This window comes from Lolium perenne, chromosome 3 (assembly GCF_019359855.2).
Source record: "Lolium perenne isolate Kyuss_39 chromosome 3, Kyuss_2.0, whole genome shotgun sequence".
NCBI classification, from domain to species: Eukaryota; Viridiplantae; Streptophyta; class Magnoliopsida; order Poales; family Poaceae; genus Lolium; species Lolium perenne.
In genome coordinates, this window is record NC_067246.2 from 317,673,412 (window position 1) to 317,689,735 (window position 16,324).

Sequence of the window (16,324 nt, forward strand, 5' to 3'; positions counted from 1 at the left end):
TGTTAATAGGATTGATATGATACTAGTATCACATACATGCGCGCGAAGCACTTGGATGCGGGACGGAATGGAACTTGGAAGTTAAGCGTGCTAGTGTGGGAGGATGGGTGACCGAGCGGGAAGTGTGACCACGAGTAAGTAATTTGAGTAGAGATAAGTGTAGTTAGAGATATAGACTAAACTATGCAAATAACTGTAGAAATTCCGAAAAAAATAGAAAAAAATGGAGTGAAAAAATAAAAATAAAAAATTACAAAATCTGGAGTATTTTCGCCCGACGCGCGGAACCACGTGGATGGACCTTTAGTCCTGGTTCGTAAGCAACCGGGACTAAGGGGGGGTCTAAGGGGTCTTTTTCTACTAGTGCTACTTTGTGAATTTTTATAAATATTTAAATATTTCCATGCGTTTCAATAGGAAAGTCGTCATCCTTTCGGGCGCTGGCACTCTTCTCGGTGGCCTCCTCTATACCGCCCTCGCCAACATAATTAAGCGCAAGCGGCCTAATGTTTACCTATTATAAAAGGGAGAAATCAATGAAATGTGACTATTGAAGCGCTTGTACAAATACATGCCAATGTAAGTCAGAGCTTAGGCTATATTTTGAGGTTTTTCGTTGAAAGTTAGAATTTAAGCAATGCAATTCTAGGAATACCGCATGCTACATATATAAAATTTGAACTTCCAACCCCTCGGATCCATATTAATAGTCTCATATTAATAGTCTCTAATATAGATGTATCTAAATACATTTTGGTTGCTCATGGCCTCCAGCACAGAGATCCGCAAACACCTGCACGACGTTCTCTGCATAATCAGTGATAAAAACTAGAAACTCACGGCCGTGATACTTTTCATTTACATATTACTTTCCCTCCACCTTAATTAGTTCCTAAGAATAATCGTGGGGCCATGAAGCATTTAGTTGAGAATCTGCATATGAAATAAGCTATGTGATATAAATACCCAATTTCATGAAATGAAACGCTTGGCTTCGAGTAAGTATGGAAAGGGGCAATAGTTTGGACAGAGATTTGGTGCACATGGGCACCAGTGCTCTCGCATTTTAAAAAAATAAATAATATTTCTTAAGGTTTAAAAAATTCTTGAAAAAAACAAGTATGTAGGTAATGATGTATTCCGCAAATGTGCAAAAAATCAATTTTAAATACTTTATATTTTAAGCTACACAAAAATAAAAATAAAGTGTAGATCTGAGTAGTACATTTTCAAATCTATAAAACATATCATATTTTGTCTTTTTTCGGGTTGAGATTTTACATGATTGTGAGATGTTTGATTGACAATCTTCAAAATTATTTTCAGATTTTTTTATAACTTGTAAAAGTATTATTTAAATAGCGAGAGCATTGGAGCTCGAGAGTCAAAAGCACTTTCCGCAATAGTTCTATGTAAAAAAAGGACGCACGATAAAAAAAAGAGAATTGTTTCAGGCTTGAACACTTCGAACATACCTTGTCAACATGCCTAGGCCACCGTTGGAGTCGTGCACCTCGCTGCTGTCGCTGAGCCCACCCGCTCTGCCGCCGTGAGCATGGATCTCATGCTTGGGCTCCACCGACAGACGATTCACACTGTCGCTGCACGCTTGTAGCTCCCCAACTCGGATTAGTTCCTCGAGAATCCCATGACCAATTAGCCTGGGGTTTTAGTACGGCTACGCCGGTACTGGCCGTGACAAGCCACCGATAACAAGCGATTAGAAGCGGAGAATGTTTTTCGAGATTGGTGACCTACTAGATGGACCCAGCGCGCTCTGCTGCGCCGTCCTCGTCCTCTGCCAGCAATGTTTAGGTTTTGTGGCAGAGCTGTTCTTTTGCCATCACATATAATTCGCAAGAAAAAAAACATATATTTTGTCCTTTTTGGCTCGCTGGTGCCTGGCTTTGGGCCTAGATCAACCATCCTGAATCTGACATAAGTTGAAACGAAAATAAAAATTAGGAGTGTAATATCTTGCTAAAAAGGTGCACACCACATTCACAGTATATCGATTACGGAGTATGTCTTATCCATATCCCAGTACATCGATTATGCCCTTACCAGTCCTGAACTTGTAAGTATAGGGTGGGAAATCACCTTCCATCGCCTTCATCCGTAATGTGAAACACAGCTCACGTCTATGGTAAGTAGGCAAGTAGTATTGTTTCACAATCGGGCTGGTTTCCAAGTACTGAAAATTAATAGTACATTGGTTCTTCCTTCAGTAGTTGCTAGAACTTCCGTATCTAAACCTTCTAGACAAACGAATGTCATCACCCTGTGACCACAAAGGCAGGTTGGTCTAAGTGTCTGGTCAGCCAAGAAACATATCCAGGAGGAACCTATAAGAGAAATATCAGTCAAAACTATAAGAACATGAGATTTGTATATTGTATCTTATATTTGACATATCCGAAATTTGAACATGTGGCTAATGACAGATCATACTTCTGTTAAACAGGAAATGCAGATTATTTTATGAGAATAGACTGGAAAAACAAAACAAATGGCAAAGAAATAGTCAGTGCAAGCCAAGTGGCTGAAAAATCATCATATAGTTCCAACAAAAATCAATCAATAACGCTGAACTAAATTATGAGTGATGTTCCAGCTGTACCATTGACAGGCTAATAAGCACTAATACATTATTAGATCTGGAACTTCCACTGAACCGGATGAAAGATATCACATTCCTAGTGAAAATAAATGAGTGAGTAGTAGAAGTTAGCTCAAAAAGATGGCATATCATGGGTTCAAGAGACATCAATAAACCAAATCATTTGAAGTTGTTCAGCATTTGCACTCCTTATGTCGCACAATTTATTTCAAAAAAAAATGCCAGCAATTCATTCGTCCAAAACACTAAAGTCTAAAAATAAGAAATACAGTAAAGATCTAACATATCCTAACAAAAAGGGATAGTGTTTAGCAAATAATGTGGAAGCTTATATGGGGCACATATAACATGTCCACTCCTAAAGCTTCAACACCAATCGCTCTGGTATATCAAGTGAGTTATGATCAGTCTCTATCTGTTTCTAGTTTTGTTTAGAGAATGAGAAAAGTAGCAGCTCAAGTCTTACTGCCAGTACTCTTTTTTGACCCAAGTGCACGTAGACTCTGAAGATAGGATGTGGCCAAGTTTTCAACATTGGCGGCAGAAAAAATAGAAACTCGGCGAGTTAAATGAGTGCTCGTTTGCTCGACTCGTTTGAGCTCGGCTCGTTTTGTTAATGAGCCGAGCTGAGCAGCAGTTTTTGCTCGTTAAGGTTAACGAGCTAAACAATCGAGCTGACTATGTTCATGAGCTACTCGTTAAGATCGGTAATAAGTTAGGCTTCACCAGTTTTGATAGCGAGGCACTTTAGTTATCTCAAATATTTGGTAGGAAGGGGCCAAGTAAAATAATGCTCTGTAACCATGCTTGAAACTCCTATAGTAGGATCTAAAAACCTATGCTTCTGCTCTTCCGTACCAGACAATGCACACATGTTTGCTTTGCATTGCATCCTTAACGATCCTTAACGAGCTGCTCGCGAGTGCTCGTAAGAACATAACGAGTCGAGCCGAACAATGATTTCAGCTCGTTATTCTTAACAAGCTTAACGATTCGAGTCTTAACGATCACGAGCTTAATGAGCCGAGACTTAACGATCCGAGCAGCTCGTTAGTCCACCCCTAGTTACAAACACCATGACCTTAAGTAAACTCACTGTAAAACTTGTGGTTATGACATTTTCTTAACACTGTAATGTCATCATTTCCTTTCTTATGAAGTAACCCGACTTCCTTTCCTCACCCATATTTGATGTGCATGCCTATGCCACAAGAAAGTCAAATTTTCCATGAACATTAGAAGTCCAAACTCCCGAGAATTCGAACATGCTCCCAAAAACTCCAGTTAATGACATAATGGATAAAATACTGTTCCACCTGAAATATCATGGTAAGAGAATCCAGCTCAGGCTCACCACTCTTATACCCAACAAGATATATTTACCAAAAGATGGTGTCATCGTTAGTCCAAAGGTTTGCCCCTATATACTACATCTCAATGTACTGATTGGTTTCCATGCCTGAACCTTATGTGACAGAGTGATGGCCGATTGGCGATCCGGATGCCGTCGTTGCCAGAATTTAGCACTCCGATCCAGGAACCAAACTCGATGCTGCAACCAGCCAGGTGATGACAAAGAGTGAGCATCAAAGGAGAATAGGCCAGCGCAAAGAGTTTGTCTGAAGCACAGGCGAACCAAACTCAGTAATTTGTATTTGCCAGTGGGTTCTGGGTACCGCCCGACCGCGTTTCCTCTCTTCTACCTTGCCATCAGCATCTCCTAGTGGCCTCACCCGTCCAACCACAGCACGCCGATTTTTTACGGCCGCGAGACCTCCAGATCTGAAGGAAGCTGGCAGGCAATCTGCTCCAACCGGCCATGGATTAGGATTCCATGGAGGCCGCCGCACCAAAGCCGAGCACAGATCATTAGCACAAACAGTCGTACAGCGCGATGACCACAGAAAAGATACAAGAGGAATAGGACCAGAGGGAACGAACCAGAGCGGGGAACAAACAGCCCTGGAGAAAACAAGCGGACAAAGCGGCGGCGTCCAAGAGCCACCGTCACTGACGCAGCTCAGACGGCGAGGAAGCTGGAGACCACCACCAAGTGAAGAATCGCAACAAGAAACCGAAGAGAAAGACCGAACCCCTGGTCAACACAGCAGGCAACCGACCCCTCGATTCACGCGACGGCGCATCCAGAAGACTCGGTACAACGCCACGTACCCCGAATGAACCGCCGCCTCCCAAAATCCACAGTCTTCAAGTCAAACGCTACTTTACCTGCACAGAGGGCCGACGAAAGCGACCTGCCGATCGCTCCCAGGGGCTCCCAACCCTGGGAGCTTAGAGCTCTTTAGAGATGAGTTACTTTTTCAGACTCAATTCTGACACACTCCCTTGGGCTTGGTTCAGTTTGATTCTGCATGCATGGCGGGTACGTACGAGGGCTATGCAGGGCGGCCCTGTCCTTGCCGGAGAGCAACTCGTTGATTTTTTCGATAATGGATATTTTATTACTTAAAGAAGCAATTACACCTAGTCTCTGCATAAGTAGTATGTACAGAGCCGTTTATATGTCTCAAATCGGTAGAAAATAGGAAAGCAACCTGTTGATGACGAAGACACATGTGATGCGGGTGGCTGGGAGGAAATGTTGCACGTTCCCAGGGGCGGACATTGCCGGATCGGATATGTTGGGAAGGTCCTCGAGTCCTCATGATGAAGTCGATTCCAGTGGCAACGAACGCTCTGGGAGCGAACGTTTAGACGTCGTAGAGGTAGAGCTCGACCTTGTTGATAACTTGAGATGTTGAGCGACTGGAGGAGGCCGGACACCTCCGTCGCCTCACCGGCCGTGCGCTCATGATGGAGGGGTAGAGCTCAGGTAGGTGGGCGTCCTAGGTGCTCCGCGTCGCACCACGCCGTGAGTGACAGGCTCAGGAATAGTCGTATAGATCGTCTCCAAGCCAGCCCACTACAGTGGCGACGACAACGGCTACGCGGCACATGATGTGGCAACGGAACACTGGGCTCGGGGCAGAGAGGTGTTGCGTGGAAGTTGTGTTATCTCACTACGATCATGGGAGGGTGCTCATCTGCTTCGAGGAGGCACGTAACCATCGGGTACTTGATCAAACGGATGATCCGAGTCACGGAGTACCCTTTTTTTCGATAAGAAGTATTGATCTGACGAGATGATGATGGACACCTCGCCCGCGGGGCAGACAGGAAGGCCGGAGTACATCGAGGAGCGGTCCACGGACCACGGTGAGGCTTGGGTACATCGGGCTCGGTGGTGTGCACGCGGTTGACCTCTGGAAGGTTGAGAAGGTTCTATGCCGGGAGCCGACGGTTTGGAGGTTTCGCCGACGCTCCCAATCTCCCATCATGCAGCTTCATTGATATCTCGATGGGTCAATGGGAGCGTGTTTTTGAGGCGTCGAGCCTCGGTGTGGTAAACGGATTCGATCTGGACTCCTAAGCTTGACAGGCCTTGTACCCAACAATTGATCTCCTGTTAACATACGCCTGGTTTATTAGCCCGGTTGTGATTTTGTAACCGGTTTTTCTAGAGATCGATCGAACGAAACCAAGGCAGCAGGGACCAAAACGGATACGCGTACGAAGCAACGTGGGAGGGTTCTTTTTGACGTATGAAGAATAGTTCCGGTTTTTTTACCTATCAACACCACCAATCCTAGTTTAATAGTAAAGATGCTCTTCTCCCGCAATAAATTATGGATGGCGATAAGTAGGCCCCGCGGCCGCCGCCGCATCGTTCACAGCGGTGCTCAGCAGCGGCGACCTCCTCCGCCTCGCCTTCCCCCACTACCTCGTCCGCACCGGCCTCGTCTCCAAGTAGTGGCTCCTCCATGCCCCGACCCGGCCTTCCTCTACCGCTTCCGCGATCGCCACCCGCCCAGCCTCCTCGGCTTTTGCGCAGGCTATCCCACACCACATACCAGTTCATGCAGCTCCCGCAGACCCTGGATCTCGCCGCCCTTTCACGCCCCGTGGCCTCTTCCATGGTGTTTTTGCTTCCGTGCATATAATATACATTATTATTTGTCTCCAGGGCACTATCTCCAACACAAAAGTTGTATTGCATTGTTTCTACAGCTCCATAATGGTATCCACTGTCACCCACAAAAGGTAAAGCATGCAATTGGAGTGGATTTAGCTTATCATGAAGTTGAAAAAGCATTAGCTGCCGTTACACCATGTATTTTGAACACTTTCATGTCCTCATGGCACATCCTATCATCACACGCAAGATTTTCTTCCTAATTTTTCTCTTTTTCCTGCAATGACAAAATCATGAAAGCAGAAGGGTCTTGTGTGCATGGGAATGAAATTTCCATCAAAACTTTTTGATGTTTAACTCAAGAATTTAAATGTTTCCAATGGTCTACAAAAATTTATCAGTGATCTTGAGGACAAGTACTTTTATGTCCGCATAGCACATCTTGTCATCACATGCTTGAAGTAGATTCTCTTATCAAATGGTAGCTCTTTTTCGTGAAGTGGCATTGAGAACAAGCAAGTGTGTGGGTACTAGGCCTATGCGAGAGCGCTCCACGGTAGTAATCGTTGTGCGGGCGAGGTGAGGACCCAGCGCGAACCGTACGATCTCAGAGCATCTCCAGCCGTGTCCCCCAAAGCGTCCCCCAAAGGGATTTGGGGCGCGCCGGACAGAAAATGCGTTCCAGCCGCGTCCCCCAAAGCCCTTTTTTGTCCGGCGCGCCCCTATACGGTGTCCGGCGCCCCGAGCCCGTCCCCGTCCCACAGGGGACGCACCGGGGACGCCGGACACAACGAAAAGCGAGGCGGGGAGTGGCGGGGCCGACCCGTCAGCGGCACAATTAATTTTAATCTAACCGTCGCCTACCTCGCGACGGAAGTTATTGGCGCGCAGCGACGGTGCGATTCCGCGAGAGGCGCAGCGACGCGTCCCGTCGCGCCTAGCTCTGCGTGCCGGCGTTAATGAGCGCCACCGCTCCTCCGCCTCCCTCCGGCCTATAAAAAGGGGCGCCTCTCATCGTCCCTCTCACACACAAACCCTAGCGCCTCTCTCCCAAACCCTAGCCGCCACCATCTCTCAACAAGACTCGACGCTATGTCTGGTAGAGGCGGAGGCCGACCTCGCGGCCGCGGCCGTGGTCGTGGTCGTGGCCGCGGCATAGCTGAACGCTCGCCGTCGCCTCCCACGCCGTCGTCTTCATCGTCGGAGATGGACGTGGAGCCGGACGTCCTGTTCGAGTTCGTCCACGTCCTCAAGGGCGACCCGCGCGGCATCCAGAGGCTGCCGGACTCCTTCGCCGAGTACGTCGGCGGCGTACGCCCGCGCACGATGCATCTGCGGGAGCATTCGTGCGGCTACTGCCGGTGGATCGTCAAGGCGATCTACGACGCGCGCGGCAAGATGTACCTCAACATCGGCTGGGAGAAGTTCGTGCGCCACCACAGCCTCGAAGCCGGCTTCATCCTCGTGTTCTCCTACTTCGGCAACAGGGACATGAGCGTCAAGGTCTTCGACGAGAGGCGCTGCCTCCGGGACTACCACGTCGACAGGGACTCCCACGACGACAGCACCGACGAGGAGGACGACTGAGTGTTGTTTCTTCGCAGCGAATGCGTGCACGGAGGTTTCTGCCTATTCGCCTCATCGGTAGAACCAACAAGGGCACCATCCTCCCGCTGGATTTTCCAGTTTAGGTGACTGGGTGTGCCCTCGAGTGTTCTTTCTTAGCAGCGAACACAGGAAACCTTCGATGCACGGCCTAGTTAGGTTTAGTTTCTGTCCACCATGGTTCAAACTATGTATTAGTTTGTGGAAAACCATGTTTCAAACTATGTCTTCGTGTAAACCACGTTTCCAATTATGTATTAGTTTGTGGAAATTAAAATAAAAATGCCAAGAAAAATTATTTTAAATGTTTGGGGGTGGCGTTTGGGGACGCGGCTGGGGAGCGACGTCCCCCAAACGCGGCACGAACGAAACACGTCCCCCAAACGCTCGATCCGGCACGGTTTGGGGGACGGTTTGGGGGACGCGACTGGAGATGCTCTCAAAACAAGTCCCGCGTACATCTTGACCATTGGTTTGCCACTGCGTGAAACAAAACCGCCCGACAGAAACCCTAGCCGCCACAATCGCGCACTCGAGCTGCCCATTTGCGTCGCTCTGCCCCCGCCCCCGCCCCCGTCTCCGTGCCCTCGCCCCGCTTGCGGCCGATGGCCTCCAGAGTCACTCTCCCTTCGATGTTCTTGCGCCGCCCTTCTCTCCCCTACTTGCCTAGCTACCTCTCCAGCGCGAGCCACCCAGCGGTAACAGGGTTGAGCACATGCTGGGAAGCGGAGCGCTAACGCCGGCCAAGCACTCCCTCTCGGCACCCTTGCCTGCGCGTCCCTTCAATCGCCGGCTTAGTCCAGACCAAGAAACGGGGAGAGGGTGTGGACAGTGCGGCGGTTCCCTTGCCGGCGGCGTGTGGTGGTGGAGTGGTGGTCTGTGGTGCTTCCTCCCCCTTCCCCCTGTACCTCAAAAAATATACCTCCTCCCTGTACTGATTTGCGCCTCGTTCTTGGTGACTTGCAGATGACGCTGGAGCCAGTGAAATCTTGCTGCATTCCTCGGTAATCAGGTTCTGCGAGCGCCGCCAATGGTTCCATGGCGAGGAAGATGATGCTCGAGGACAGGCAGGTGGCCAGCGCCGATCGAGGCGAGAGCTACGGCTAAAATATGTTTGTCATTGGAGCTTCCTCCTCAACTCCTCAAATGGTACTTAATTTCAGCGCACGATTACCTGACATGCAGTCAATCATAAAGGGGACATGCCCTCTGTCACCTGTAGGTTGCTTGTTCATAAGCAGTCAATCAGATAAGAATACACTGCCGAAAATCTTCCCAGCAATTTGATGTTTTTATGCATTCAGAGTTATCTACCTGTCTATTGACCTAGGTGTGTGATACTTGGCTGCAATCACCAAGAAGATACTGGCCTACGAGACATCGTTCTAGGGGAATTTGATGCAAGTGGTCTTAGTGTCTTATGCAAGGTAACTCTTGTTGCTGCCAAAAATGGTTTGGAAGCATCCTTGGGCCAGTGACAATGCACACAATTTATGGTCCCTTACCAAAGTAATATACTGCACAAGTTCAGAAGAATATTCATGTAGTTTGTGTGGTTGGAGATGTTCTCTCACGCTACCATACTTCAGGTTGCTAGCATCCTTGTTTTACTTAATTGCTACATGGTTCTTAGTTAGTTCCTTTGACTATCATGATCACCACAACAATGTATTTAGGTGGTTTCGCGGTATACTGGAAAATGGATGGTATGGTTTTTACATCTCTACCCTTGGATCAAATACACTAAATGTGCTTTATCAGGCACATGTGTGCTCCAGATCTCATAATTTCAGTAACTTGCATGCCTCTTACACCACGTTTCTAAAAGTGCATCAACTGCCTATGTTTTGGCTTAAATTGTAATAAGAATCTTAATTGATCAACCCAGTTTTAAATCCCAGTTCAATCCTTATTGAGCGACCCATCTTTAAATTGTACGGTTGTGTGGGTTCAGAACTTTATCTTACACTGCCTCTATTTTTGTTTTCAGGGAGCTAATACTAATCAGGCTATGTTGGCATGCTATGTTGGTGTGGCTGAAAATTTGGTTGTTTCATACCCGAGTATCAAGAAGTAAGTTCCTAATGCAGGGCCCTGTATCCTATGGTCTAATAATGTATAATCATCATATGCAGCTCAGGGGAAATCATGATCCTCCATTTACGACTAATGAAACATTTTTGTCTAATGAAGAATTAACAATTACGGATGGTCCGTCTATGCCTATGGTAGATTCTATTGAAGTTTATGGTGGAGCTGAAAATGTGTTCGTGTGGAAAGAGAAAATGAATGCTGTGCTTCATATGGCCTGTGACATGGGTAGTCATGCTGGCGCAAAATCATTGAAGAGACCCCAAACAATGCAAATTGGCTGCTACTAACACGGTTGTTGCATACAAGGAACTTACAATCTAAAAGCTTTGTTGGAAACCATCTTTCAAAGTGATAGGGAGACTCTTCTACATTTTGGTGCATGCAGTGCCCTTCAGGTTGTGTTTCTAAAGGACATATACCATCATATAAATTCAAGTATCTTTGTGCAGTACTTGTAATATTCATGGTCTGACATTCCATGTTTTGCTGCCATTACTCTTTTAATTTATTCTTAATCATTGCACAGGATAAAGACAATATACGCCTTCTATGAGTAATAAAGTATGGTGCTGCATCTAGCTGGTTGATCAAAGAATTTACTATCCAGATCCATAATGTCTAAATTTGCTTTGCGCATGAAATTAAACTTGGCCTCTTTTCTTGATAATCATGATAAGAATTTCGCTTATTGTACCTTTGTATGCGTGTTTTAGAATTTTAGTATGCTCATTACTTTGCTGCTTTGACTAAGAGGACTATGTTTGATTAAGTTGATATGATTTAAGAGTTTTTTGAATGATCATGTTCTAATCCCCCTTAGTATAGCGTGGGAAGACCTTTTAGTATACTATCAATTTAATAGGCATATAAGCCGTGAATTCCTCAGTTTATGTGTTCTCCAGATCATTCTAAGAACATGTGTTCAATAATTTTTTCCTGCAATTCCTACTGTAGAGAAACCCAAAAGCCACTTTCATAAGCATATTGCAGACCAAATGATGACTTCCATTGAACTCAATCTTCGAGCTTCTCATACATAACAAGTTGTGGTTTTCGTACACATGCTAAGTTTGTACATGACAATAGTATGTTATTATTAATTGTTGTACGAGTAAGATCTTAGATGGAAAAAATCTGTGCTTTAAGTCCTGTAAATCTTTCTTCATACATTGCCAAGAGTGTGTTTGTATTGATCATATGGTTTTTCAAGAAATTTCTACAGCTCTTGGCTCTTGCAATCTGTTCAATGCAGGTTTTAAGTATCTTTGGCTAGAGGTCACTTTTGCATGATTTGATCTTTGTTAGAGAAGGTGATTGTTCCCTCAGCTTCAATGTGTTATATTGATACATGCATGATGCCCATTCCCAAGCTTGTGGTCAGCACAGATCCAAATTAGGCCATGATTAGGATGAGATTGTGCTTTCTTTGTCTCTAGATATGGTTTATGATTTTGATGTTGTTTCTTGGGTCATGGTCTGAAATAAATTCTGGTTCAGTTCTCCATCTTTTGCATTGTGGTAAGATAGGAAAAGTACAAATAATTTTTGAGATCTCAATCAGGATTTTTGTTTTTGGTCTCTTTGGTACAATAGAATAGGTACAAACAGGTTTTCGACTAAGGTTTTCTTTTGGTTTTTGTGGAAATTTCAGGTTTCTTCATAGAATTATATTCTATTCCTACCTAGCATACACTGACTATGGCTCATGCTGGAATACAAGATTAGTCACTCGCCTAAGCAGGCTGAGGGTGCCTTGGAGGAGATGCTCCTGTGAAGGGTGCGATTCCATCTGGTGGCAATCTGAGCAGATATTGAAGCGCATCTGATTTTTGTTTACTGCCTTTTTTCACACTATAAGTAATTAAATGTAGTAGTAGTAGTTAATTGGTAGAGCTGTGATAGCTTTAGACTTTTTTCACACTACAAATCTGTTGCTAACAGAACGATTGTATTGATTTGTTCTTATTCTTTGTGTTGTCACTATTATGTAAGAAAAACATGACTCAAACCATATAAAATCATCAGGTGAACAATCCTTTAACATGTCATGTCATGCTTGTTTCACTGAACATTAGCTGACATCAAATCTTTAAATTGGGGTGCACATACCCGACGAGGAGGCGCCCCAAGGGGCGCCCCAACCACTAGTAATAATGAAAGCACAAGGGTCATGCGTGCATGGGAATTAATTAATTTTCCATCAAAACTATGTGATGTTCAACTCAAGATTTGAAATGTTTTCAGTGGACTTTACAAAACTTTTATCAGTGATCTTGAGGACTATTTTTTCATGTCATCATAGCACATTGTGTCATCACACCCTTGAACTATATTCTCTTCATGGAATGAAATTTCAATCAAAACTATTCAATGTTCAACTCAAGATTTATAATGTTTTCAATGTTCTTTTCAAAAAAAATAGTAGTGATATTGAGAACAAATGTTTACATGTCCCCATAACACATCATGCCATCACACCCTTGAACTAGATTCTCTTGTCAATTGGTAGCTATTTTTCGTGCAATGACAAAATCATGAAAGTGGAAGGGTCATTTGCATCAAAACTTTTCGATGCTCAATTAAAGATTTGGAATGGTTATAATGGTATTTACAAAACTTCTGCGAGTGACCTTGAGGACAAATATTTTCATGACCTCATAGCAAATCGTGTCTTCCACGCTTGAACTAGATCATCTTGCCAATTGGTAGCTCTTTTTGGTGCAATGACAAAATAATTAAAGCGGAAGGGCCATGTGTACACATGAATGAAATTTCCACAAAGAAGTTCAATGTTCAAGTCAAAATTTGAAAATATTTTGAATGATATGTACAAAACTTTTATCAGTGATCTTCGGGACAAATGCTTTCGTGTCATCATGGCACGTCATGTCATCACACCCTTGAACTAGATTATCTTGACAATTGGTATCTCTTTTTCGTGCAATGACAAGATTACGAAAGCAGGAGAGTCATGTGTACAAGTGAACGAAATTGCCCTCAAATTTTTTCCATTTTCAACTCAAGATTTGAAATGCTTTTAGTGGTGTTTACAAAAAAAAATCCATCTTGAGGATAAATGTTTTCATATCCTCATAGCTCATTGTGTCAATCCTTTTGGCGCAATGAAAATCCTTGAAAGGTCTTGAAATGTCTCTCTCTCTCTCTCTAAAAAAAAGAAATCTTGAATGTGTCAAACAAAGGAAAAAAATAAATAGAGGTGGGACCAATGCTTGCCACGCCATCGGTGGAAAATCTATTCTCCCGCAGCAAAGAACCCTACTCTGCGAAATCCTCCAAATTATGGACGGCGATAGGCGAGCACCCGCGGCGGCCGCCGCATCGGTCGCAGCGGTTTTCTGCGCCGGCGACCTCCTCCGCGAGATCCTCCTCCGCCTCACCTTCCCCCACTACCTCGTCCGCGCCGCCCTCGTCTCCAAGCAGTGGCTCCTCCACGCCTCCGACCCGGCCTTCCTCCGCCGCTTTCGCGATCGCCATCCGCCCAGCCTCCTCGCCTTCTGCGCAGGCTACCCCCGCACCGCGTACCAGTTCGTTCAGCTCCCGCAGCCCCCGGAGCTCGCCGCCCTTTCACGCCGCGCGGCCTCTTCCTGCAACGAGGCCTTCGCCGCCCGTGGAAGCCAGTGGATCAAGCACTGCCGGAACGGCCACCTCCTCATCGAGCGCCCTCACCGCGGTAGAGGCGAGTATTCCCTCCTGGCGCCGCTGCTCAACGGAGAGCCCATTGCCATCCTCCCACCTGTCGGGGGCTGCATCTCGCAGCCCCATCTTCTTCTTCTACCTCTGATCTCTCACAATCTCTCTTGTCTCTCTCACCTCACAAGAACACACACATGGTGAGAACTGAGAAAGACTACACAACACAGGCACGCACACCTCACCAAGGAGAATATTTGCTTTGCAATTTCCTCCCGGTGAGACCATATTGGCTACATTGTTTTTCTGCCCTCACGGCTGCACTCGTCTCATTCATTTGTTTGGCTTAAATAGTAGTAGTACAAGATAAGGACTCATATCTCATGCACTTACTCCACTAACGCACTAACCCACTTTTCTAGAATCACTCCAGCATGCGGCTAACCCACTGACTAATTCATGCATGCAACTAACTAGACCAATTCACTTGGTCGTCCATGACTCTGCAACTCAAAGGATCAGCTCAACTCTACGCGCCGCTTCTCACGGCCCTGCTGCATCGCACAACACCTGCATCACGCCGTGCACCCGCATCGCACGAGCTGGGCATCTCGCCGTATACATGCTGGAGTGTAGCTTCACCTGCTCGACAACTACTACATGCAGATGAATCTAAACATGCTGATACATAATCAAGATTAAAACCTAACACCACCAGCCCCGCTGTTCTGCACGATTTTCCTACCCGAGGATGGGTGCCGCGACGGCATCACCATGGTGAGTTTCCACGATGAAGGGCGAGAAGTCCGTGCAAAAGTGAGCGTGTTGGGGTCCGGCCAATGGGGCGTCCAGGCCACTGCCGCGATACGGTTAGAACCGCCGTATCCTGCGGCCTGCTTTCAAAGGGTGTTGCCTCCAGTTCATGGCATGATCTTTGTGGTGACAAACTGTGGGTATACCCTAGTGCTGGATTTGGCAACGCCGCGCTTCTTCATCCTTGAGCTACCAGATGGAGTGTCGAGCAACTTCCTGTTCTCATGTGCAGAGAATGCAGGGCTATATCTTGTCAATGCAGAAGAGTTTCAGATCAGTGTATGGCTCCATCGGATGACCGGCGACGGCTATGGTACAGGCGGCTGGCTGTTGGTGGATACATTTTGCGTCCGTGAGGCATGTGCGCGTCTTGGCAGTTGGGTACCACAACATGGTGGTTTTGTTAAGGTTGCGGCGGTCGGGGATAATGCTGACTTTGTTTTCTTGGATCATGCATAAAGTGGTGCTGTCTTCTATGTTCATCTGAGAAGCAAGGAAGTTCAGAAGGTCGACCAAAGGGTGCCAGATAGATATTTGGTTCGTGACGTCGGGATAGATATCTTCCCCATTATGATGACCTGGCCGCCTATCTTTCCAGCAAGGGGCGTAGGTCTTGATCAGCAAAAATGAGCCCCATGTGTTTGATCTTTGTAATATCTCTACTGGGTATGACTTCTGTAATAGAAAGGTATGTTTATGATTAGGTAATGTAAAATCAATGAGAAATCAAAGTTATCTGGATGGGCTTGATTGCTATTTCACTGTTTAATTCCTCTCCTTAGTTTGATCTTTATCTTGTCAATACAAAAGGTTTCAGCTCAGCGTGTGGCTCCATCGGATGACACGAGACAGCCATGGTGCAGGCGGCTGGCTGCTGGTGGACACATTTTGCGTCCTTGAGGCGTGCACACGTGTTGCGGGTGATAGTTGGGTGCGACAAAACGATGACTTGGTTGACGTTGTTGCGGTCGGGGACAATGCTGACTTTGTATTCTTGGATCATCTGGCAAGTGGTGTTGTCTTTACTGTTCATCTGAGAAGCAAGGTGGTTCAGAAGGTCTATCAGAGGGTGCACCGGATAGGTATCTTACCTGTTATGATGATCTGGCCACCTGTCTTCCCAGCAAGGAACGTAGTACATGATCAAGAGGAATGATCCCCCCACTACGGGAAAAACTGAAGTTGCCGTGTTGCCAAACCTTTGCCGTGTGCCAAGAGCCTCGGAACACGGCAATTACAAGCTTTGCCGTGTACCACGGAGAAAGAACACGGCAAAGGTTTAAAACACGGCAACATCTCAAGAAAGAACACAGCAAAAAAACAACCACGGTGAAGGTCCGAAAAAGAACATGGCAAAGAGTTGAACACGGCGAACTTCGGCCAGGACACACGGCAAAGGTCGGCGGCACGGCAAAGGCTGCGCCACGTGTCCCGAGGGAGTTCTCAGGACGGCGTCGTCATAACGATGTGCCTTTGCCATGTGTCCCTAACGGACACACGACAAAGATCCTTCTTCCGCGCACACCCCTCCCCTCCCGCCAACTTTTCCCGCGCGAAGTAGAATGTCG

The 16,324-nt window shown here is 46.2% G+C and overlaps 1 protein-coding gene and 1 long non-coding RNA gene across 4 annotated transcripts; both read left to right on the top strand.

Annotated features, from left to right (window-relative positions):
* Positions 1 to 8,704: 8,704 nt before the first annotated feature.
* Positions 8,705 to 12,435, top strand: LOC127345591 (uncharacterized). Of its 3 annotated transcripts, none has more exons than XR_007878771.2 (4): positions 8,705 to 9,073; positions 9,165 to 9,625; positions 10,189 to 10,687; positions 11,944 to 12,435. It is a non-coding gene; the product is annotated as an uncharacterized lncRNA (long non-coding RNA). The 3 variants fall into 3 exon arrangements; XR_007878770.2 differs by having other exon boundaries at positions 10,189 to 10,271; positions 10,392 to 12,435; XR_007878769.2 differs by having other exon boundaries at positions 10,189 to 12,435.
* Positions 12,436 to 13,592: 1,157 nt separating this feature from the next.
* On the top strand, positions 13,593 to 15,913 carry LOC127338849 (uncharacterized). The gene is made up of 3 exons (XM_051364817.2): positions 13,593 to 14,073; positions 14,659 to 15,022; positions 15,567 to 15,913. Exons 1-3 carry the CDS (start codon positions 13,593 to 13,595, stop codon positions 15,910 to 15,912), a joined length of 1,191 nt encoding a protein of 396 aa, XP_051220777.2. The 3' UTR covers position 15,913.
* The last annotated feature ends 411 nt before the right edge of the window (positions 15,914 to 16,324 follow it).

What these genes read in the sequence shown, in the direction of transcription:
- LOC127338849 (XM_051364817.2), top strand. Translation starts at nt 13,593, where the DNA reads ATGGACGGCGATAGGCGAGCACCCGCGGCGGCCGCCGCATCGGTCGCA. An exon ending in GGGCTGCATCTCGCAGCCCC is followed by an intron (nt 14,074 to 14,658) that starts ATCTTCTTCTTC and finishes ACCTAACACCAC; the next exon opens with CAGCCCCGCTGTTCTGCACG. An exon ending in TATCTTGTCAATGCAGAAGA is followed by an intron (nt 15,023 to 15,566) that starts GTTTCAGATCAG and finishes TCAATACAAAAG; the next exon opens with GTTTCAGCTCAGCGTGTGGC.